General features: G+C 48.9%; 2 protein-coding genes across 5 annotated transcripts in view; one reads left to right on the top strand and one right to left on the bottom strand.

The window, feature by feature from the left end:
• LOC5508426 (patched domain-containing protein 3) overlaps window positions 1-2,280 on the bottom strand; it is a 27,576-nt gene extending 25,296 nt beyond the window's left edge. The window contains exons 1-2 of one of the 2 annotated variants that reach the window (XM_048719420.1): window positions 2,032-2,280; window positions 1,831-1,922 (exon numbers count right to left, since the gene is read on the bottom strand). The gene's annotated coding sequence lies outside the window, so the exon portion shown is untranslated. Of the gene's footprint in view, window positions 1-1,830; window positions 1,926-2,031 lie in introns of those variants that run through there. The other variant, XM_048719419.1, reaches the window with a different exon arrangement.
• Window positions 1-7,860, top strand: part of LOC116615538 (phenolphthiocerol/phthiocerol polyketide synthase subunit C-like) — a 21,785-nt gene extending 13,925 nt beyond the window's left edge. For 2 of the 3 annotated variants that reach the window (XM_032377230.2, XM_048719417.1), the window contains exons 5-14: window positions 303-581; window positions 998-1,162; window positions 1,447-1,670; window positions 2,545-2,733; window positions 3,230-3,418; window positions 3,715-4,026; window positions 4,275-4,505; window positions 4,829-5,150; window positions 5,706-5,822; window positions 6,317-7,860. In XM_032377230.2, the coding sequence (XP_032233121.2) occupies window positions 303-581; window positions 998-1,162; window positions 1,447-1,670; window positions 2,545-2,733; window positions 3,230-3,418; window positions 3,715-4,026; window positions 4,275-4,505; window positions 4,829-5,150; window positions 5,706-5,822; window positions 6,317-6,537 (2,249 nt within the window). In that variant the 3' untranslated portion in view covers window positions 6,538-7,860. The remainder of the gene's footprint in view (window positions 1-302; window positions 582-997; window positions 1,163-1,446; window positions 1,671-2,544; window positions 2,734-3,229; window positions 3,419-3,714; window positions 4,027-4,274; window positions 4,506-4,828; window positions 5,151-5,705; window positions 5,823-6,316) is intronic. The other variant, XM_048719418.1, reaches the window with a different exon arrangement.
• The last annotated feature ends 15,675 nt before the right edge of the window (window positions 7,861-23,535 follow it).

The following is a 23,535-nucleotide window of genomic DNA, read 5'->3' on the forward strand; positions in this document are numbered from 1 at the left end:
CTGTGGTGTGGTGTTGTAAAATAAAAAAACACGAACTTTGAACTCTCGAGTCTTGGTCACTTTGCAGTGGGAGACAACGGTAGCTTGTATCAAGTTTTTTTTTAATACTAATCATACATTTACATAGTCGAATTCGAGACTGAAACAAAAACGGCTGCGCAGTAGACTAAAATTTACAGGAGCACGTATAACATAAGGCAGTACGTCTTGCTTAGCCTGTCTCTAGCACCCCCCCCCCCCCCCTCTGCGCCCCGTTCTGTATCCAAAACCTGAACATATATTCCATTGCTTCATTCTTTCAGGAGCGTTCCTGCTTCACAGGATGAGCCTCCAGATGGACCTCGACTTTTTCGTCATGTTCTCTTCGTTGTCATCCGTCATTGGGAACACAGGCCAGTCCGCATACTCTGCTGGGAACGCCTTCCAGGATTCCTTGGCCGCGTACCGGCGGCATGTGCTTGGTCTACCTGGGCTGGCTATTAACTGGGGGCCTATTGGTGGTGCCGGTGTGATGACGAGGGAGAAGAAGATTGTGGATCTATTGTCATCGGCTGGGTTCGACATGCTTGATGCAAACAAAGGTACTTTTCCTAATTTGGGTAGTTGCGTTAGAGCTTGTAAATAGTTTCTACGCTTTATGAATTTTATAGCTCTTTCCCTGCAGCATTAGCTAAATAATGGATATCTACAAGCTAGATGGATATTTACGTACCTGTTGTTGCATCTCCAAAGGGATAAGCATGTAAAACATAAGCCAATTTTAGTAAAATTGCCCCTATAGGGAAATGTAGAAGTAGATACGTTTTAAGACAAGCCATCTTGATATACAAGCAGTGACCAATACATCACATTTTAATGAATTTGAGATGAGACATTAGCAACTGTCTCTGATTCCTTTGCCTTCCTTCCATTTGACATTTAACATTTTCCATTAGTGCAGGCAACATAATTCGAAATAAGAGCATGACGAAACTCTTTGCATCCGTTTTCGTGGCAGGTGCAAAGTTAATGGGTCAGATAATGTGTTGTCAGCCTAGCAGATGTCAGGTGTCCCTCATCGAGATGAGATGGGCGCAACATTTGAAGCAAAATGCAAATTTGGCGCGCTCAATTCGTGTAGAGAGCCTTAAGAAGGAGGCAGACACTGGTGATCAGCAATCAGGTAAATAGAGGTTTGATTCAGAACGCTTGACTATGAACTGAACTACTACCACGTGTTCCAAAGACTAGTTGCACCAGGGGTCCCGTTAAAACAGGGTGGTCGTCATCATTTATTTGGCTGGTTTTCGGTGATACGAAAACCTTTTGAGCCCAGAGTACGGAATAAAATCATTTGGAAACAAATTATATAAAACGTCCACTATGTCTCACTAGAGTTTAAAACTATATCAATTACACTGTGGTCGTATTTGAAACTATTTTAACCGTGCTTGTTTTTTAACTCAGGAGCAGTGAACTCCCTAGCGTCTCGTATTCTACTAGAGAGGGACACAGTTAAGAAGAGTAGCATGATAGAAGATTTTGTGTACACGACCTTAGCATACTGGGCTGGTATAGATTCTTTTTCTGAGGCAGAGAAGACTACAAGCTTGTACAGCTTTGGAGTTGACTCCACGGCTGCTCTCACACTTAAGATGTTATTTGAGGGCACGCTTGATGTGTCCTTTGAGGTGCGTTACTTTGAATAAGTTGTTTTAGAATTATAGTAGTAACTTTCACTAGTTTTAGTTATATCTTTAGCATATTATATAAATCATACAAATGACATTAGTATTGACTAATTGTAGAAATAAGAAACACATGCAGTGCGTGTATGTCTAAAATGCCCACCTTGGGAGCTCTTTTAATCTTTTTATGGTAATTCTCCTCCTCAGACTTATCCCTCTAATTGAAGCCTGGGCAAAACTGTCCTCAAGTTGAACCTAAAGATAAAGAAACATTTTATAACAAACACTAATAACAAAATAAACATAATAACAGAATTGATAAAAATTGATATGCGCCTTTTTTAATAAATATTTCTAAACAAACTTCAAGCACTTTCCACTCTTGTGAAAGCTCCTCGAACTACTTCTCAAACATTCTCGTCCTTCGGTTGTTCTGGCATCATGCGAACTATTAAGGGCTTTTTTTTCCACATTTTTAGAAAGCTGAGACCTAGTCCCTACAGGATATTTAATGTGAAAAATAGCTTAAGTTAAGTGCTCTGTTTTCCGAAAATGATCCTTCTTCGTCCGCCATCTTGGAAAGCTCATTGCCTGGCTACATAGCTCTAAATCTCAGTCCCTAAAAAAGCGGCCGAGCGAGTTCGAAGGTAACCCAAAGTATGTATGTGGTATGGTTCCTGAAGGTTTATTGCGTCCCAAGCGGTTCTTTTACGTCGTTCGATCCAGGTTAGTTTTTTTTAGCTCGAAGAGACGGGGTCTCTGGCTTGGTATACTCATCCAAGATAAATTGATTCTGAACCCGCCCCTGTCGATTGTGTTAATCAGAAATGGTCCGCATTCATGTTCTAATCCCATTTCTCTTTTGCTATTTTTGCAGGTGTTCTATTTTATGCAGCCCGATACAACGGCGGTAAAAATCGTGCGGGATATCACTGACATTCTATGTGAGCCCGCGGACACCCCTGAGCCCGCGAATCAGACGGAACCCGGACCAGTGGATAAGTCGGGCGAGGCAGAGGAAAGTTCACATCCTTCTAGACCAGGAAGGAGTTTCAAATACTCTCATGTAAGAATTCCATGCTGCTGGATACATTTTTTCTCGTTGTACTGCATTTGCATCACTAACAGTGAATTTGCATCCCATTGAATACATCTCTCGTTGCGTTACATTACATCTATCGTTGCGTTCTATTATTCCATCGCATACGACAATCGGTATTCAGGCGTGTTGCTTCTTCGCGTGTACGGCGATAAGCTCTTGAGTCCAGGTGAAAAGGGGTCCTGCGCTAAAAGATCACGTGACTGTTTGGGTGGCATTTATCACGCGCTGAGGCTGTTAGCGGCAAATAACTGCAACAAAACGCAACTTTTTCAGTGCTTGCCAGAAAGGCTTCAGTTTAATTTAAAGATTATATTTTTTCGTCGTTCTCTGGTTTGACGGGCGCATTCTCTTTTTATTTTGGCTTGTTGCCAACCAGAAAGGTCAATTGATATCTTAGTGAAAGTCCCCTATTGATTGCAGTCAGTTAGAGGAATTGATATCACGTGTTGTTTTGTTTCAGACAAGATCAAAATCTGTGAAAATCAAATCAAAGAATGAGGCTAATGGGGTAGCCCACCCTTCCCAGTCTCCAGTGCAAGTTGTACCGATCTACACTCCTGAGAAGGCCGAGATCAAATTCTTCTGCGTCCATCCGTCACATCGATACGCCATGAGCCTGGCGCCTTTCGCTACGGGATTCAGATACCAGGTATTATGACGTCATACAACAAAGAGTTGATCTATTAGATACGATGAAAACGTTGTCGTTTTGAGGGCCTGGTACCGAGGAACCTTTTATTTTTATAGACCTTCTCAATTGACCAAATATGGTCGCAGTCACTGTTTTTCTAAAAGTTTACTAGGCCCCATGACAAGAATTATGCAGTTTTTTTTTCAAATAAGGAATATATTAGTTTCCTTATATGAAGGTGACCACGTTTGTCAAAAAACGACAATTTTGGCTAAATTTTCTTGATAACTAAAAAGTCTGTATTATTTTTCTAGGAACTTGTATCGATGTACGCCATTGGATTTACTGAGCCCACGGAACAATGCCATTGGGACAGCGTACGTCAGCTTGCTATGGAGTACACGCACCTTATTCGTGAGGAGCAAAGACATGGGCCCTATTTCCTAGGAGGATATTCCTTTGGAGGCCTGGTCGCATACGAAATGGCATCTATACTGACAGAGCAGAACGAGAGGGTGGAGTTTGTTTGTATGATCGACACCTATGCCTGGTTACCAGCCTCCGGTGGCTTCGGGAGACTCGCTTCATGGTTCTCGACGGGTCTTACACCGGAAGAACAAGTCGAGGTAGGTTTGATGCTGATTTATATAAAATTAGTAGCTTATTTCTGAGTAATGCCCTGGTAGCTAGCCCAACTTGATATCTGACGCGGAGGTCATAAGGTAACAGATTCTTTTCCTGCTAAAGTTGGTTTGTTCGAATCTATTTGAAGACGGCGTTTATCAATATATTAATTAAACGGGGTTAATTTTGGGGAGGCGTCTTGACGAAGAAGTTATACGGAATTGATTATAACGATCTTCTTTTTATACAGCTTCAGTTTGAGGCTTATCTGAACAAGCTCGCTGTTAAGAGCTTAAAGATGAAGGAAGAAGAATGTCGGAGTCTGCGAGCCGAACACTCGATCACACGAGTGATAGAACTCCTTCAACAGCGTAGCCGCGATCTTGATGTACCCCTGTACGACCTGCAAACCATGTGGGACAGCCTGATGCATGATCAGGTCACCGCGAGCAAGACCCATGACAAATGGGAACCGCCAGAGGTATGTTACATTTTATCAGGGAGTTTTGATCCATATATGTATACATCTATTCCATAGTATCATGGTTGTACTCGAAGAGTCCATTGTCCTAACTTGTATTGCTTCAAGGATAATTCATAGAACGCCATTCAGCGCACGTTGAAACAGGTCAATGTTTGAAAGGTTAAGCAGATCTCTGGGCTTGTCGAAGTTTTACGAAGTGAAGACGTTTTGGACCTGGCACGCGTCTTCTGTCCACAGGTCCTTCTTTAACAACTGATGAAAAGAAAAACTATTCACGACCATTGCAAACTTCATTTTAACTCGTACTTTTATCTTCGCAGATACAATACGAAGGCCCGGTCACATACCTACGTAGCGAAAACCCCAAATTCTCCCCAACTCTTCCTCAGTACAAGACATCCGATAAAGCTTGGGCCGAGGTTCTTACTGGCCCAATGGATGTGTGCATTTGCCCGGGGGATCACTTTTCCATGGGCGAGCTTCCTCATGCACGCCCAGTAGGCATGATTCTCGCAAACTCGATAAGCATTCGGTACCGAACACTGTTTCCGGAGCTGTATCGATTTGAGCTGGATTATAAGCAGAGAAGAGCCGTGAGAAGATTTACCGAAGGCGTGTCAGTCATCCGCTTTTCAAAAAAAGGTAAATACAAGTGGTTACCCTCGGGACAGAGCCAAATGGTCGATTGATCACGTTGACCATGGGCTATAGGATAATCTGACTCCGAAATTATGTCTAATGTCTTGTTAGTGTTGAATAAAGCACACATTTCTACCTCAACTGGCGGTATTTGCCTTGGTTTCGCTCCTCCAGCGAGCTCTGTTCCTACGCGCTTGTGACCTTTCAAACGACGCGCTATGTAACCGACGCCGCCTGGTAATTTACCAAGTCAAATACGGCCAGTTGAGGTAGGAATATGTGCTTTATTCAACACTGACAAGACATTAGACATCATTTCGGGGTCAGATTATCCTATAGCCCGTGCTTTGACCGGTTTCGCTTTATTTGTTTGTGTGGATAAAAATGTAACGGCATGGGGAGGGCCCCTTATTGCCTTATATAAGAATCTCAGCGTTCCTCATAGAGTGAAAATCGCGGCCTTCTTCCTCTCAATATCTATGTAGGAGTCTTTCGCCTTGCTTGACCGCTGTTAAACGTCCGTTCAAATTGGTTTATTGTTTCCTATATGTCAATTAGAACGCTCACTCAGCAAGCCAGGAAAGCTGTTTGTCGACCATGAGAACCAAGAGCTGAAATTCTTTCGCACGGAGCATCTTAACAAGACGACAGCTGGCAAGATAATTTTACTCAAAGGTAGATAAACATGCCTTAAAGGGGAGCAGTGTTGGGTGTGGTTAGCAGGGGGGCCAAGGAGAAAAAAAAGACATGTTTTAGGGTTGGGTTATTTATTATTATTTATTTTTGGAGAGGGGGGAGGGAGGAAGATGTTGGGAGGCCAAAAGAAAACTTGTTTAGAAAAAAAACATGTTTTAAAAGCTTTGAGGGGGAGGGTGGAGGTAGTTCTTAAAAGTTTCATTTTTGCTCTTACCTTTTTTAAGCCTTCTTTAAAGATCACAGCCAGTAGTATAGCATAAGTATAGACAAGCCGAAAGAACTACCATAATAGCATGATGCTGATTAGTTGCTATATATTCTATATAATATTGTTTTGGGGTCTCTTTTGGGCCTTGAAATCACCATAGAGGAACTATTTTAATAATACAAGAATTTATCAAATCCAAAATGCCTTACCAACATATGATGATAAAAATCAATGTAAGGTTAAATGATTATAATTTATTTTGTAGATATCCGTTCGGTTCTTCCCGGAAAATATGTCCGCAATGCCATCAAACAATGGATGAACAAGAAGAAAATGAAGAGCGGACAAGTCTGTGACCTGCGCAATGTTGTAGCCGTCTTCGCGGCTGACCGTACGCATAACTTCGAGTTCGCCGAAAGCGCGCATGCGCAAATGTTTGTGACTATGATTGAGGGGTTATTCAACGTCAAGACGATGCCCTTTTAAGGATATACCGCGGATCAAGACTGCTTGATCTGACAGAAAAAAACACCACTATCAACGCTACATCCTTCTGTGGGTACAACTAAAGCATATAGTTGATGGATTTGCTTTGAAAGATCATCACTATCAACCATCACTACCGCTATCGACCATAAGATAAGCAAATAGGTGGTGGGGAGGGTAGGGGGTTAGTTAAACTTGCTGCATATGAAGAAAACGTTGTCGTTTTGGGATCTGGTAAAGAGGAACATTAGCTTCTCTTTAGACCTTCTCCATCGACTAAAGATGGTCAACACACTGTTTTCCTTTTTTGATTACCTTAAAAATGACAAGAATCATGCATTTTTTCCAAATAAGGAATATATTAGTTTCCCTATATGGAAGTGACCGGGTTATTCAACGTCAAGACGATGCCCTTTTAAGGATATACCGCGGATCAAGACTGCTTGATCTGACAGAAAAAAACACCACTATCAACGCTACATCCTTCTGTGAGTACAACTAAAGCATATAGTTGATGGATTTGCTTTGAAAGATCATCACTATCAACCATCACTACCGCTATCGACCATATTTGGCACACTCCTCAGACATTACAAAAGTGACACATTTTTTGTTTATGTGAAATAATTACCACTGTAAGCCTAGAACTTTTATAGCAACCCTTGAAAAGCATTGGAAAATAAGATAAGCAAATAGGTGGTGGGGAGGGTAGGGGGTTAGTTAAACTTGCTGCATATGAAGAAAACGTTGTCGTTTTGGGATCTGGTAAAGAGGAACATTAGCTTCTCTTTAGACCTTCTCCATCGACTAAAGATGGTCAACACACTGTTTTCCTTTTTTGATTACCTTAAAAATGACAAGAATCATGCATTTTTTCCAAATAAGGAATATATTAGTTTCCCTATATGGAAGTGACCGCGTTTGGCAAAATCGACAATTTTTGGCTAAATTTTCTTGATATGCACTTACTACAATTCATTTCTTGGCCCCTGCAACATCATGTAAAAGCGGGCTATCATTACTTAGGTCTTATTAGATATATCCGTGCGTTAAAGTGGCCACTACGAATAGCTATAGGTAGGTCTGCAAATCAGGGAAGCCGTATGCGTATGAACGGGTTACCTGTGGATGGAAATTACATTGTAACTTTATTTTAACACGATAAAAAAATCAGGACATAGTAATGTGATTAATAAAAAAACTATCTACCCTTACTTTAGTAAGCCTAAGAATAATAAATATATTATCATAATAGTATCTATATTCATTATGAAATTGTGTTAAGGATTCTGTTTGTAGAAGAAATAAAGGCAATCCATTCCATAACCTTGCCAGGCAGGGGTCCGGGCCCCCGATCACACCTGTTGTCAGATATTTGGCTTAGAAATAACAAAAACATGTTAGGAAAACCCTGGAAAACAATGGATCTGGCACCCTGTTTTTCTTGGAAACCTTGCTTTGGAACTAGACTGCGTAGCGGCGGTTTGTTTGTGGTTTATGCAGCGCGAAACAATGGCTGTGGAATTTAGGTCGCGCTAAGTCTATTACTAGGATTTCGCAAAAAAACGTAACGCAACGAAAATAAAAACGTAACGCAACGAAAAAAAGCGTAACGCAACGAACAAAAATAAAACCCATGAAACAAACGCCGCCTGGAACCGCCCCTGAAATATGTTTTATGGAACATATTTGTACGGTGTGGGGACTCGTTTCTTGGGTTATATATGTGGCTAAATGCAATTTAGGCGATGTTAAAACCGAGACTGTGGGGGCTCTAACGCCTTCCGGCATCTGCTGCGACCCCCTCCCCACTCTATATGCCTTCGGGAGCTCGGGGTTGAGGGGAGGGGCTATTAGACGGTGTGATAGCTGCGGGTGGTCAGCAGTGCCACGAGGCCGGGAGCGCTTTGACATTTGCCAGCCCTTAGTCGGGCAGGCTTTACTCGATTGGTTGCACGGGATCGAGGCGGATCCATAACGTAAGTCAAGGCCATTAGGTGGTCACGGATAGCCCGGCATTGCATTATCGCTACCGTTCACTATCGGATCGCAACTCAACGCTGCAGCTTCCCACCCACCCTCTCCTTTGGTAAGTATCTCAAGGGGTAAGTATTCCACTGAGTATGTCTCAGTGTGACAGGTACCGGGTGGTGGGCGTGGCTCCGTTGCCATGGTAACCCCACGCATTCTATCTACCGGGGGCGCTCACCACCTAGCAACAAGGTACCTAACGCCAAGCCCATCAGTTGCTGGGTTTTAACGGTTACATATTATGGTCAGTAAATTTTATAATGGAGCGAGACCATCCAAAGATCTTATGGACCATATTGAAGTCACGTCGTCCAGCAAGTTTACGCCAGTTCAGTTGTTCAAAAAGGGGCTCTACGTCGCCATCAAAGTTTCAGGGCCGTAGCAAGGGGTGGGGCACTAGGGGCATGTCCCCTCAATATTTGCAAAAAAAAAAACAAACAAACAAGGAAATGTCCAGTAGGGCGTGGCTGTGCCTCCAAATATTTTCTTGATGTTTCTGTATTGTGACCCCCCTCTCCAATATTTCAAAGTCTGCTATGGCACTGAGTTTGAATTGGTCAAGTTTGATTAATGTTCATTAACATGATAATCTGCGTCAAACGTTTACTTGATGTTTCATATTTGCACTCTATTCGTCTGCATGAAACAATTGGAGAGTTAAATCTTGTAAAAAAGTAAATGCAAATTTAAACAAAAGACTTTGTTATTATAATTGAAAAGTAAAATTGCCGAAATGGTACATTAATTTGATCGTTCTTTCTGCTTACTTAACCCTTTTTTCATTCATAGTTCACCCAATATTTGCACAAATGAAAATATAAAAATATTTTTTTGGTTAGCAGTTAAATATTAGTATCTAAGGGATTTACGAGCATGGTAGTTAACGCTATTCAGACCTGGCTTTTTGAGGCTTCCTCTGACCGGGGGTGGGCTCTTTCGGCCCCCCATCCGTAACTTTTGAACCATTGGAGCTATTATGACCAAATAATAAAGCAGAAACGAGCAATATTTCTGTTTTTGTTAGATGTGTTTCCTGTATGTCTATTTTCGATAATCTTGCAGTAGACATATATCATTAGTGACACTGTTTCTATGACAACAATATATGACAACTGTGACGTCATTGATTGGCATGGTACCTTTAATATAGCATAAGTTTGCAACTGGACTCTTAATTAAAATAATAATTTAAATATCTTTTCCAAAAATGTGTTTTTCTACTTTTTATTTAAAATAGAGGAATAAAAAAAGGATTTTGCCAAATTTTGATGGTAGTTAAAAAAAAAACAGCGAATTCTAGCCTATTATGTGACATCAGCATCCGCCATCTTGGATCCGCCATCTTGGATTTAATGAGAGTTATTTATTTTAATCAATAAAAACTGGGTGGCAAAATCTGAAGCTTTTTGACAATATTTAATCTTCGGTTCAAGTTGTATTAATGATTTCAGGTGGATATGAATGTTTTTTGCTATTTCTACAAGCACTATTTCGAGAAGGTCAAAAATTGACAAAAAACACCACCCCTCCCCCCCTAAAATAAAGATGTAAATTTTTATTGTGTTTTCAAAACTTGGTATAAAGCGTTTATATGAAATGGATTTACGTTGAGCACGTCGTATTAATAGGATATTTACAGGCTATTTCCAGGTTTCTCTGGGCCCCCTTTCTGCACATTTATAGACTATTTCTAGGGTAGCTGTAGCTGCATCGTGTAGATTTACAGACTAATTTCAGACTATTTACAGGCTATTTCCAGGGTTCTTTGGGCCCGCTTTCTGCACATTTACAGACTATTTCCAGGGTAGCTGTAGCTGCACCGCGTAGGATTTTCAGACTATTTACAGGCTATTTACGGGGTTCTCCGGGCACATTTACAGTTTATTTCCAATGTAGCTGAACCGTATATTTTTACCGACTATTTACAGACAATTCGTTTCAAGACTTCTATGGGCATCGTCTTGATTTTAATTTACAGACTATTTCCAGAGTAATGTTGTCTGTAAAAATGATTTACATAGTCTGAAAATATTTACAGACTATTTCCATACACTGGATAGGACACGATTTTTCCAGTGCAAAGGGGGGGGGGGGAACACCCCTAAATCCTCCACCTAGATCTAATCTACAGTAAGTCTCAGTTATTATACCTAGCTCGGATATTTTTACGATGAATCACCTCCTCTTATTGTCTTAAATCCTAAAATAAAGGCCACAAATAAACTGTCATTGTTTCGTGATGCGTATTTCTTCAGAATAAAAAGATATTTCTAATGTTTGGGCAGTTAGGAAGTTTCGCGTTACCTTGATGCCTCTTACTTACTTTTAACAGGACTTATTTGCCAGTAAATGCAAGGAATATGCAATTTTAAAATGTTATTTTTCTGTTTCTTTGAAACATTTCTATGCAAAGAATGCCTAGTCGACAAAAATTCACTACACGCACAAATTGTTAAGCACGGGTGGCCTAGTTTGTTAGCATATCGGCCTCTCATAACGCTGTGGCCCAGGTTCGAATCCTGGCTCAAGCTGGGTATTTTTTCCGAGTTCCTACCTTGATTCGAATTTGTGTCACAAATGTGTCGAAGTTATTCTCCCGTGTTTCCAGTCTTCTTCGATAAGGACACTGTACAGTACGATGACCAGTTCCGTAGCAGTCCTGGTACCGTATCACTCAGCATTTGTTTTTATCTTTTTGCCTCGAATATTGTAGATTTGAACAATCCAAAACTACCTAAATGATACAAAACTATTAACCTTTCCTGAGATATGAATCTAGTTTATTTCATCCAATGGTTTGTTCAGAAAGTATCATTATTTTGAAGCGATTTTCAGAATTGTTGCTAAAATGAACGGCATTTACTGCACAGTGAACCGACCCGTGTCACGAAAGTCAGATGAAAACAACGTCCTTTGGGGACGACTGGGTGATTTCATAGAACGGGCTTGGAGGCGCGCCGAGCCACCCCCCCCCCCCCCCCCCCCCCCCAGCCCCGTTTCAGGCAGATGAGGCCTCGCGTACATAAATAATTGGGGCAACTGTGTGTGTAGGCCGGGCGCGCCCCACGTACACGACTTTTCGGGGCATTTGTATGTGTAGGCCGGGCGCGCCCCACGTACACGACTTTTCGGGGCATTTGTATGTGTAGGCCGGGCGCGCCCCACGTACACGACTTTTCGGGGCGGCTGCGCACGTAGGCCGGGCGCACCCCGCGTACATAGCTTCTCGGGATCGACTGCGCATGCAGGCCAGGCGCGCCCCACGTAAAGCCCCCAAGGCCTGGGGTATACCGTCTGGGGGGACTGGGGGGGGGGGGGGGGGTTCAGTGAAAGCGGGCTGGCGTCCGCCGCCCGGCTCACCGCGCCCCAACGCCCGTTTTTCGTTTACCCTAGGGCATACCCGAGGCCTGTGGTATGCCGTCTGGGGGCCTCGTGGGAGAGGGGTCGCTAAAAGCATTTGCTTTAAGGGGGTGGCGGTGCGTGCCCGTTTTCGGTAGCGCTAGGCGCTGGGGGAAGCATGGGGGAGCCTAGCGCCTAGCGCTAACGATAACAGGGTGGCTGGCCCCCTTTGGGTGGTAACATGTGGGAACCTTGCAATTAGACCCTCGTCTGTCCTGTAGTATACCGAGCCTACGGAGCGCGGAATAACCGTTTTTCGGCCGTAAATTCAAAGCCGCTGGCGTGGCGTTTAAACCTAAGTTTTACTCGAACACCTCGCTCCCGAACTCCTCGCGAATTTCTTGCAGTCTCTTTTTCATCTTTCGCGTGTCTCCAGGGACTTTCTCGGGGGCCCTTTCTTGCTTTTTTTCTCTCGCGATGCGAGGCCGTGTCGAGCTCTGATAGTGGCCTTAAGCGCGTAGTATCTCTCTTGTTCCCGAAGTATTAGCTGAAACTCTTCGTCTGAGATATGCCGGTTTTGCAGAGCCTTAGAGACCAGCTCGCTGATCGAGTTTTTCTTACTCTCTGCTAAAACCATCGTGTCTTCGTGTTTAGCCACCTTGCTCGTAAGACCTCTAGAGACTATCCCTGCGCCTACACCCACGACACCGACCAGCCCAGCGACCCCTGCCAGCGGACCGCCGATCAGAACCCCTATCCCACTCAAAGAGACTCCTACGCCGGCGCTGGAGAGCGCCCCTGCAGCGATGCCGGATGCCACAGACACAGCATGGGTAACGGCAAAGGCGCGCTTATACTTTTTTCCGCACCTGTCGATGATGCGTTATCTCGTTGTCTAGAACCGTAGGTGTGTCATGTAGGTGTCAAGGGGGTGCAAATATTTGCCAACCTGACATGACGTCATCGACGAGGTCACTAAAACGGCAATACTTGTATCTCATCATAGAAACATCATAAGGCGGTCTAACTTGGCAGATGTCATGCAGGTGTCAAGGGGGGTGCAAAGATATGGTGCCTCGGCATGACGTCATCGATGACGTCACTAAAAACGGCAATACTCATATCTCATCATAGAAACATCATTAGGCGGTCTAACTTAGCAGATGTCATGTAGGTGTCAAGGGGGGTGCAACGATATGTCAACTGAGCATGACGTCATCAATGACGTCACTAAAAACGGCATTACTCATATCTCATCATTGAAACTTCAAACGGTGGTCTGACTTGGTAGATGTCATGTAGATGTCAAGGGGGGTGCAACGATATGTCAACTCGGCATGACGTCATCGATGATGTCAAAAAAAACGGCAATACTCATATCTCATCATAGAAACATCATAAGGCGGTCTAATTTGGCAGATGTCATGTAGGTGTCAAGAGGGTGCAACGATATGATGCCTCGGCATGACGTCATCGATGACGTCACTTAAAACGGCAATACTCATATCTCATCATAGAAACTTCAAACGGCGGTCTGACTTGGTCGATGGCTCGGTGTGGTGGGTCTCGCACGAGCGAGTCTCTGCGGGCAAAAGCAGTGTTGCCACCGGTGCTTGAGATGGTAGACCCCGACCGGCGCTACAGACTCTTTACGGTCGTTGGTAAGACCCCCGCAGAGCCATTGGCGCCAATCACAGAGGAGGAAGGGCGCTCGGAGCACAAGATCGGTGGGTCATTAGTCAAAAGAAGGGACCAAATCGCAGTCGGCGCCCTGGAAGGCATCGATGCGGGTATTTGGGAGAAAGGACGAAGTACTTCGTCTACGTGAGATACGAGCCTCGCCCTTTACCTGAGCAAAATTTTGAGCCTGGGCCAATGTTTGAGCGAGAGGGGGTGACACCTTCGCTAACTGTGTTGTGAGTTATGTTGCCGACTTCTTGAGGAATCGCGGCACCTCGCGCTCCCTTGGTCTAACCAAGACATGAGGCAAGATCCTCGAGCGATATAACAAGATGCTGGCCACTACGGGATGCACCAAAAAAGACCTCTTTGAGATGGAAAGGAAGCTCGAGGTAAAGCTAGTAGCCGTGGACGCCCTGGGCAACGTTATGTGGGACTCGGGGAAGTACAAGACTAAGGCGAGGGTCACTATCCCTTGCCACAATACTCACGCCTGGGCGGAGCTTCCGACCGATTCACCTACGATCACGAGCGTCCACGGCCTAGATTTCGAGGCTGAGGGGGAGCTTCGTTCGTTATGTCAGGAGAAGGCAGCGCTTCGCGCTACCAGTGCCGCCACAAAAACTCGCGAGGCAAAAGTGCGAGAGGTGCTCATTCGCTTTATAAACAGGGCGATCCCCAGAAGCACGAGGATCTGGTTGTGCGGGCGTGTTATACTCACGCACGAAGGCAAACTGTACCGATCGGGACAGGACGAAGCGGCTATCGACAGGGCGTTTACAGACGAGACAGGATGTGATCCTCAATGGCTCCCTGATGATCACCCAGCCTACCAAGAGTACACCGAAGCTACGCACTCGATGGGCCGAGCAATAGGGTATCGCTTCAAGAAGTGGACCCAAAGAGAGAACATCAGGCCAACGCCCCTTAAATACAGGGACGTCTGGCGAGCGGCGCAGGTTGAGTCCAAAGTGTGGAATAGCAAGGAAAACTTAGGGGCGCAGCCTCATGCGCACATCGACATGCATGCGGCGTACCTAGGATGCGAGGACAGTCTCTCCGGGGGCGCCTCGGACGCCATTGATTTGGTACGGAAATACGACTTCCCTACTAACGTGTATCGTATCGCGGATGTTGTGGAACGGCCATTGAGCGAGGTTCTTCAACTAACCGGGGCCATTCAGCTGACCGAGTGGGAGTTCTCTGAGGCCTGCCACCTCTACACTTCCGTGAGGGTAGGGCAGCACTTGGAACAAAACGAGGGATGGATCACAACGCCAGAGCTCAAGGACCTGTTAGACTCGGTTGACCTCGTCATGGCCACGGCGAGGGAGGTGTTGTATAGCGTCGGAAAAAAGGACTCCATCACGTTCCCCCTTTCCATCGCGTGCCTCCCCGGCGGCGAAGACTCGCAGTACCCTGAGGGTCGAGATCTCGCCGTCCGTTTCGTAGGCAAGTGCGCTCGCCATGGCGACGAGTCCTCGGTCGTAGTCCGCGACCGTGAAGAAGCCGCGTATCTGACAAACCTCCTTGCGGGCACCGACCACTTACTTAACTTCGAGCATGCCGACGGGGCTCATCTGATCCAATACAAAGACGGTGTCCAGAGCTCACAATGGTACCATATCAGGGCCTTCGTCTTGGCGTACACAAACATAGCGTTGCGACGCATGTTGAGGCGGATCCCTCGCGAAGACGTCCTCCGAGTGTGCACAGATGCCATATACGCGAAGGCGGTGCCCAGTGGTGTGAAGCTCGTGGAGCGAAATCCGAGGTATGGAGAGTGGCGCCACAAGAAGCCTGGGTACGAGTGGCGACCCGAAGCGGCTTGGGGTCCGAAGAGGTCGGGGTGCTTGGCTAGGGAGCCAAGCCCTGCGCCGAGTCTGCCGTGCGATCTAGTGGATGCAACCTCTGCGAAGATGTATCTAGCCGGCCAAGGAGGATCGGGGAAGACCGAGTGGGCGGTGAGCATGTTACGCGGCCGCAACTTTGTGGTGCTCACCCCCGAGAACGACCTCGCTCACGACCATCGCAACAACCCGCGCCTCGCGGGGAAGGCTCAAACCTACCACCACTACCTCTGCATACCAGTGGAGAAGCCGATAGAGGAGTGGAGACCTTCCGAGCTTGGGCACAAACTCGACCGTCTCACAGAAGTAATCATCATTGACGAGTGCTGTAAGGTACAGACTAAAGTGCTACGCGCCATCCTAGGATATTTCGCCACGCGGCCGTGTCAGGTAGTGTGTTGTGGCGACTATGGGCAGGTCCCGCCCTGGGGAGATAAAGAGGGGCTTCACGATATGCTCAAGGAGTAGGCACAAGGGAACATCCGCTGGTTCGAGTCCAACTACCGCTGCCTGTGTGAAGACTGCGGAAAGCCGTACAGTACATGCGACTGCGGCTCTGCCGCGCCCTCCTCCAGGCTCCAAGACATAAAGGGCCGGATTTGGTGTCAGCCAGATTCCCAACAGCTTGAGGTGTTTCGAGAGGAGTGGGATGGGGTGGCGTTCGACGCGGCGATCGAGCAGGCCCGCCCAAGCGATATGTGGGTGTGCTCGACCAACAAGATGGGGGCTCTTGTTCGGCAGCGATTGGTAGAGCACCACAGGAAAAACTACCCCCGATTGCCAGCAACCATCCGCTTTGACCCCGATCCTAGCGTCGCGTATCGTTATCGCAAGCAAGGGCGGCCAGTGCCCGTGCCAGGCAAAAGGGGTGAGAAGGTCGACGCGTACAAAAACACGGTAGTCGAGGTTCCTCTCTTAACGTGCTTCCCCTCGAGTCGAAATACGCGGGCTGGGGAACCGTCCACCGGGTGCACGGCGATACTATCCAGACTCCAAGACGTCTGTTTATCATAGACCACAGCTTAGAGGGCTGGATCACGAATGCTGTATACACCGGCATCTCCCGCGTGCGTCACGCCGACCACGTAGTCCGCGTGATCCCCCCCGATAACACCCCCGGTGCCTTGGTTCCCACAGAACTGCAGGCTACGCCCAGTGAAGAGCTCATTATAGCGCGAATCAAGCGATACGCTATAGACGACAACAAAAGGGTCGCACAAAGTACACGGGATCGCACCACGTTCTGACGGTAGACCACGTACTCGGCATGATTGCTGACGCGGAAAAGAAGTGCACGGTCTGTGGCGCTTAGCTTCTCGCCGTCGGCCCTTGTCCTGGAGGTCTTCCTCGTTTACGGCGATGTACACCTCCGTTCCGACCTCTTAGGGGGGCTTTTCGGCTTTGAGAGGCACGCGCCTCAGCTTTATGGCGTCTTTAGGCGCAAAGCCAGTCATGCGAGTCTTCGTTGCGTTTATGTCCAAGATGACGATTGGCAAAGCAGTAACCCACTCGCGGTTTGTTTCGCCGGATGCAAGCTCCTTCGAGTACTGCGCACGAAATAGGCGCTGTGCCAGCCAGCGATGGAAAGACTCGGCGAAAGCTTTGCTTCTGTGATGCCCTGGCTCAGCCCGTCGGACCTCCACCCCGTGGTCTGTTAGGAGCTTCGTGGTAGCACCCTTGAACTCCTTGCCGTCATCAACCATGAGGACTTTAGGCCATGTGAGAGGTCCCTCTGCATAGATGTCAGCGAGTTCGCGGGAGACGACGGCCGCGCTCTTAGTCCTCAGTGGGCGGGCGGCTTTATATCGTGAAGCAACGTCAACGACAGTCAGGGCATACTTGTACCCGCGGTCGGTTGGCAAGAATAGCAGGTCCGACTGGTGGATACGGTTTGGTATCTGCTCCGAGAAGTGGGCGTAGGTAGTCGGAGGAGGGGGTGTCTGTGTGTAGCCCCCGACGGGCTGCGAGCTTACCCACTTGCGCACTCTATCTATGGAGGCTGTGCCCTTGGGAAGTTTGGCATGCAGAGCGGTCACTCCCTGGAAGCCACCTCTGGCGTAGTATATAGGACGAAGGAACGCATCGAGTTCTTCGTCGGACATGCGCTTCGCCGCCATTACGTGTCGGCAATTTACTGCAACAGGTGTATCAGTCTCCAACAGGCGGTTGCCGTCTGCTCGGGTAGTGCCGAGGCAGTCTTTCTGAGGTCGGTCGGCCCTCGGAGAACGACATTGGCGAACCTCTTAACGCACATCCTGTCTGCGCGCCACAACTCGATGCTTCGGTTAGCAATGTCACCAAAGCTAAATAACCCACCCATCGACGGCACCTTCGGTGTCACTCGCTTAGCAGCGGCTGCTACCTCGTGCATAGCACTCCACAACTGGTCTGCAATCATCTTATACGTATACGCATACGTATACGCGCAGTATGGAAAAAGGCCGCCTAGATGCAGCGCCGGAACGGCAGCTGCATCACAGCAAGCGGCTAGCTGTGTAGCCGATGGCGAGAGCGCCGGCGCCAATGTACGCCAACTCGGCGTTTTTCTGCGTTTTGCTGGGGATGTAGTAGTCGGACAGCTCAGGAGCCCGCATCGACTCCAGGGATTGTTTTGGTCGGGTCTGGTTGTAAAGTTTGAGCGCGTAGTCAGTGTCGGTGAAGTTTTGCTTTGCGAGGGCCTTTCTCTCGCGACTTTGAGCTTGCCAATCGAGGATTTTTTTGTCGCCGCTGTTGGTAGCGTCCATAGTGTTGTTGGTATTTCTCTAGGACCTTGTCGTGCCTCATCGTTCGACAGGAACTTTGTGAGATAGTTGCCACCAACGAATGCAGTCGCGTTTAGGACGGCGCCACCAGCCAAAATCGCGATGGAGGCCATCGAGTAGTGTGTGATGCTGTGTGTACCTGTACATACATGAACACGAGTCTAATACATGGCCTACATATGTAGTAGTGTGCCACAGTACACTACTACATGGGCAGGATCTTCTGGTCTTCAAGGTAACCCTTCAAAGCGACAGCACCTGCAACGGCGGCAGTCATTTTTGCGTAGTTCATGGCGTTCGCGGAGGTGTCTTTGGTGAAGTCTTCGCGCAAGACCTTGCGCCCAACCCAACCGATACCGGCGACGAGGCCGGTTATGACTGCAGCGTCGGTGATGGTCTTTGTAATCTTGCTTTGCTGCGTCGTCGACATATATATGCGTACACGCGTATGATGCAAGGACGTGCGGATATGGGTGGGGCCCTTGTGTTTAAATGTCTGCTTACTTTATTGCTAACAGTCGAGATTTGCACTGTCCGGGAGCGCGAAGCGCTGTCGCCGGAACGGCAAGTGGTCGATCCTTGATCTGCTGTGCGGCCGCCAGCGGCGGCCTTGCGGGCGGAGTCACGTCGTCGGTACCTTCGGTAGCTCGCTGATTAACAGCTGGTGTACGAGTGAACACGGCAGCTAGCTCCCGCCTACGTGTGTAGAGGCCGATCAATGACACTTGAAGACCAGCGACCCCGATAACCGAGCTAGCCGACCAAGCAGAGTTGCTTTCCGGGACTGGTGTGTGTGCCGAAGGCGTGCCGAAGGCATCTTCGGCGCGCGCGCGCAAGCCCTCGCGTCCCTGCGACTCGCTAGCGACCGGCGACCCAACGTGTTGCACGACACGAAGTGTCTCTTTCTTCTTCGCTCTGTTATGTCGGTTCCACTTTGCCAAGCGCCTTCCAGCTTCGACTCGTCGAGGGTGTTTAGGTCGGGTCGCGGGTGGTTCGGGGCTCGTGATTCTCTCCACTAACGCCGAAGGCGTACGTGCATGTTCACGAGCAGTTTTTTGATGATGCTCATCAGCAGCTTGTTTGTCAGGTTCCGCTGACCCGTAGGGCCGCTGAACACTAGTACTTCCTTGAGGTCCCTAAATTTGTGGTGCAACTACTTGGTTGCTGAAGAAGTGGCAAGCTTTCAAATGAACGTCTACTCTGGGATGGCAGACTCGCCGTAGTCATGCAGGATAGCTTTCATGTCCGCCTTGCTCGGCGTATAGAAGACCACCAAGGCCGCGATGTTCTCACGGAACGGCTTCGTGATGCTGGTGAGCTGCTGCTTGATCACCCACACGCTAATACCCACGTGGCGCGCGCTGAATGCCAAGTTGACGAGCTGGTCAGAGCGCCTCTTTACGTCTTTCGAGGCCGCACAGTCATCGAGTATGATTAGCGTATTAGTGCCTTCGAAGACAGCGGAGACAAACCTCAGCAGTATGTCGATCTGACCCGCCTCAGGTGTGACGACAAACAGACGATTGTTGCCCTCACCGAAGCCTTAGTATGTTTTGTTGTAGACAAAGGTAGGTCACACGAGTACGATGTAGTCAAACTTGCCCCGGAAAGGGCAGCGCAGCCGGTCCACTATGAATCGGGACCGCATGACGTCGGGCCCACGATGAGAGCGTTAAATGGGATGTTTTTCGGGTCCATACCGCGCTGCGCCGGAACGGCAAGCGCTTCGCGCAGAAACACGTTTCGGTGTCTGTGCTCAGTATTGTATGGGCTCTAGCTGTCCGTTCATAAGGTTCATTTAGGCGTCGGCCACCACAAACACGTGACAGTTTACGGTACCCTGGCCGCTTGCCGTGCGTTTTATCTCGAGATGCACATCGTCGCGGGTGTTGACCAATCGGAGACCACCCCCATGGATAGCGCTGTCGTCTGTCGTTCGAAGGCCGATCCACAGAGCAAACTTGTTATTGCCATAGAACGACTCGGGGCTGACTGCCGGGGCGGCAGGCGCTCCGCTGTGCCCCCCCCCCCCCCCAGGGAGGGGCGAACGAACCGCCTTTTCGCCTCCCTCCAGAAGTCCGTGGGGCGCAGTCCCTGGCTGAAGACCTTGTTTGGCATGCCAACGATTGTAACGCGAACGCTCTTGATATCGGGGTGCACGAGCTTCTCAGAGTCGCGAGCCTTTGCCGTATATGGCTCCACAAAGAGAAGCAACAGACCACTTATAGACCTTCGCGGCAGGTTGACACTCTCGTTGATTATGCTGTTTGTCCCTTTGCTAATCACGAAGGTCTTGTGAAGGTTCACTTGCTCGTAGAAGAACGTTGTGCCGTTTTGGTAGGCGGCGGCTGCAGACCGGGCGAGGTTGTCGTCCCTCAGGCTTTCGTATTACAGCTCTAGATGTTTGATGCCATAGGATAATTTGGTAGCATCGCTTCCGACTACTACCTGGTCAACCGTTGCGAGCGTGATCTCGAAGAGCAGCGCCTCGGAGAGCGCCCTTGGGTACAGTACGCCGTGGTCCGTCAGCAGAGAATGGTCTAGCGGGATTGTGTACTTCGCCCCGTGGGCGGCGTTTAGAGCGTTCTCCTTGGCGTTACTAGTCGCTTTATCGCCAGCCTTGGAGCGAAGCTTGCGCATGTTTTCTGACTGTATGCCCTGCTCCAGGCGGTCCTCTCTATCGACCTTGGACAGGTAAAGCTCCTTATACGTCTTGAAGACATCGTAGCGGCTGGTTTCCTGGAGCGTTTCTCCTGCAAACGTGATTTTCAGGCGGCTTACGAGATTCCGGCCGACTTTGTTCACGACGGTATTATTTGCTTGGCCTGAGATGGAGAGATCGAAACCGACCCTCAAGGAGCCAGGCACGAGCGTGACGCCTTCCGATAGCTTTGGGACCGCCACATATAGCGTCTCGCCGGGGGAAGCCGTCGACGGGTTGAGTGTGACCCGGTGAACAGTTCTCTCGGCTTTCAACCCCAGGGGAGTTCTGGGTGTTCGTTGCGTGTCAAGTTTATCGCTGACTGACATTCCTAGTAGTACGCCAAGCGACTATGGTGCGGACTGTTAGACATGTCTAATATAGCATAGCATGCGCTATGCGCACGCACCATGGATGATGTTGACGTTGACATTGACGATACCTTGCTAGGTGCGTCCGCCGATCGCGGAGCGGAGGACGACGAGACGACGCCCCTTATCCCGTTTGACCCCGACGATGGGGAGTCGATATCCCAAAGACGAGCACGTCATCGCGTATGCGCGGCATGACTTAACGAGAATCTGATACGGTTCCAGTCCGACCAGAGGGGAAAGACGCTGATACAGCTTCGCAACCTCGACAAAGGAGGTTGGACTAAACCAAGACAGCTGTTCAATGAGAACGGGGGCGTTCGACAGGACGTTACAAAGCTGAAAGGCTTCAAGCTGGCGATGGGGTCCGTGGCAGAGATAGACGGGGTCATCCAGGAGAACACAGAACGAGTCCAAGAGCTGCAAGGGTTGGTAGCCACAGACAGGGAGACCATCGACGACCCTAACACGTCAGAGAGTCGCCGCCAAGAGGCCCGTGAGCGCAAAGAGGAGAGGCTATCCGAGATTGACGAACTAGAACGCGAAAACCGAGAGCTCGAGAACCGAAAGCCGCTCAGAGAGCGCATCAAAGCCATCTTCAAAAAGTACGGCTTTACCGTCACCGCTATCGGGTTGGCCGTAGCGACGACGATCGCGGCCATTGTGACGTCGCTCCACAGGTCGCTCTCCTCCGTGGCCAGAGGGGTCGGTAACGGGCTTAAGGCTATCGGGAAAAAGCTAGGCGAGCTTCTCCCTGGGCTAGTAGGCAGCAGTGAAATTCCTTGGCGAGAATGCGTGGCTGCTCATTCTAGCCGTAGCCGCGTTATTGGTTCGTCGAATGCAAAGCAATCATCGGAACAAGTAATACGCCGCGGCCACCGCGAGTGCCGACAACCCCGCCTTGAGGACGGTGTGGTCACTCTTTTTGCCCGGTCCGGGTGCGCTTGCCGTCCCGGCGGCGGTCATGCTATGCGCAGCATGCATACGTGAAGAGGGGGCAGGCGCCGTGCCCTCTGCGTGCGCTTTCGCAGGTGCTAAAGCCTTGCTTCGCCGCCGGAACGGCACGCGGTCGACCCTCGGATCAGTCACGTGTTACACCCTAGGATGCCCACCGGCCATGTTATGAGCACCGACTGGCTTTGTCTCGGTGTTGATCGCGTTTGCGCCGAGCGTCATGGAGTCTGTGGCTTTCTGCAGTTTATTGTTGTAGCTCACGACGCTTTGCGTGTTTATCACCAGATCGCTCGGCATCAGCCACACTCCTGGGCGACCGCAAGACTCAGTCTCACCTTGGCCTCCTGCACGGCTAACTTGTACATTTGCACGCTTTGAGCGATGTCGTTTTCTATGATCGCGTCTTCAAGCAGCTTCGTGAACTCCGCCTGTGCCTCCATGGCCGGCCCACCGGCCCCCGCGATAGAGGAACGGACGTTTACCTGCGCGCCAAGCACTGTGTAGACGAACACCTCGACCGAGCGATCGAGTCTTCCTAGCCCTGCTTTTGTCAGCCCCTCACCTTTGGGAGGCGCAAACCAGCTGTATTGCACGCCCCCGTGGTCGTCGTTGCGTATGAAACCCACCTGCTTCCCACTATTGTACGTCCCACCTTCGTCGCTAAACAGATTGAGGTGGCTCGGGTACTCGTCCGCCGCCGTGTCGTAGCCACTGATCACGTGCACGTTGCGATACCCCTTCCCCGGGTAGAACACAAACACATCGCCTAGCCCGTGGTTCCGCCCGCCTCCCCATCGGAAGCCCGGCTTACTCGGCAAACCGAACTCTATACATAGACGCTCGAAAGCCGCCTTCTTGTAGGGGTTACCTTTTTGCCTGAACGGGCTTTCGCCAGGCAGGGGGGCGCCGAGCTCGTAGAGTATCCTCCGCGTGGTAAAGTAGACGTGAAACCTTAGAAATCCCCTGATGACAGAGGGGAGCGTGAAGAAAGCGGGGTCGGTTAGGGACATCCCGCATCCGGCGGTTGCGCACCAGACCGCAAAGTTGAGTTGCTGTGGCCAGTACCCATAGGAAGGCTCCGATAGCCACCGGCGAGACTCCTTGGCGGACTTGTGCGTGACTACTGTCTCTTTGAATATGTCTCGGACCCTAGTCGTGAATGATTTGTCCTCAGCCACGTGTATCTCTAGCTGCGTGAGTAGTGGGGTGATGTATGAGGCCGTGCTCTCCACGGGGTCGCGGGCACGGCGTAGAGGAGCTTTTGCGCGAGGGTCAGAGACCTAGGGAGACCTGGTTTTGCGCGTTTGACT

The sequence above is a fragment of the Nematostella vectensis genome, chromosome 12 (assembly GCF_932526225.1).
Source record: "Nematostella vectensis chromosome 12, jaNemVect1.1, whole genome shotgun sequence".
NCBI lineage: Eukaryota > Metazoa > Cnidaria > Anthozoa > Actiniaria > Edwardsiidae > Nematostella > Nematostella vectensis.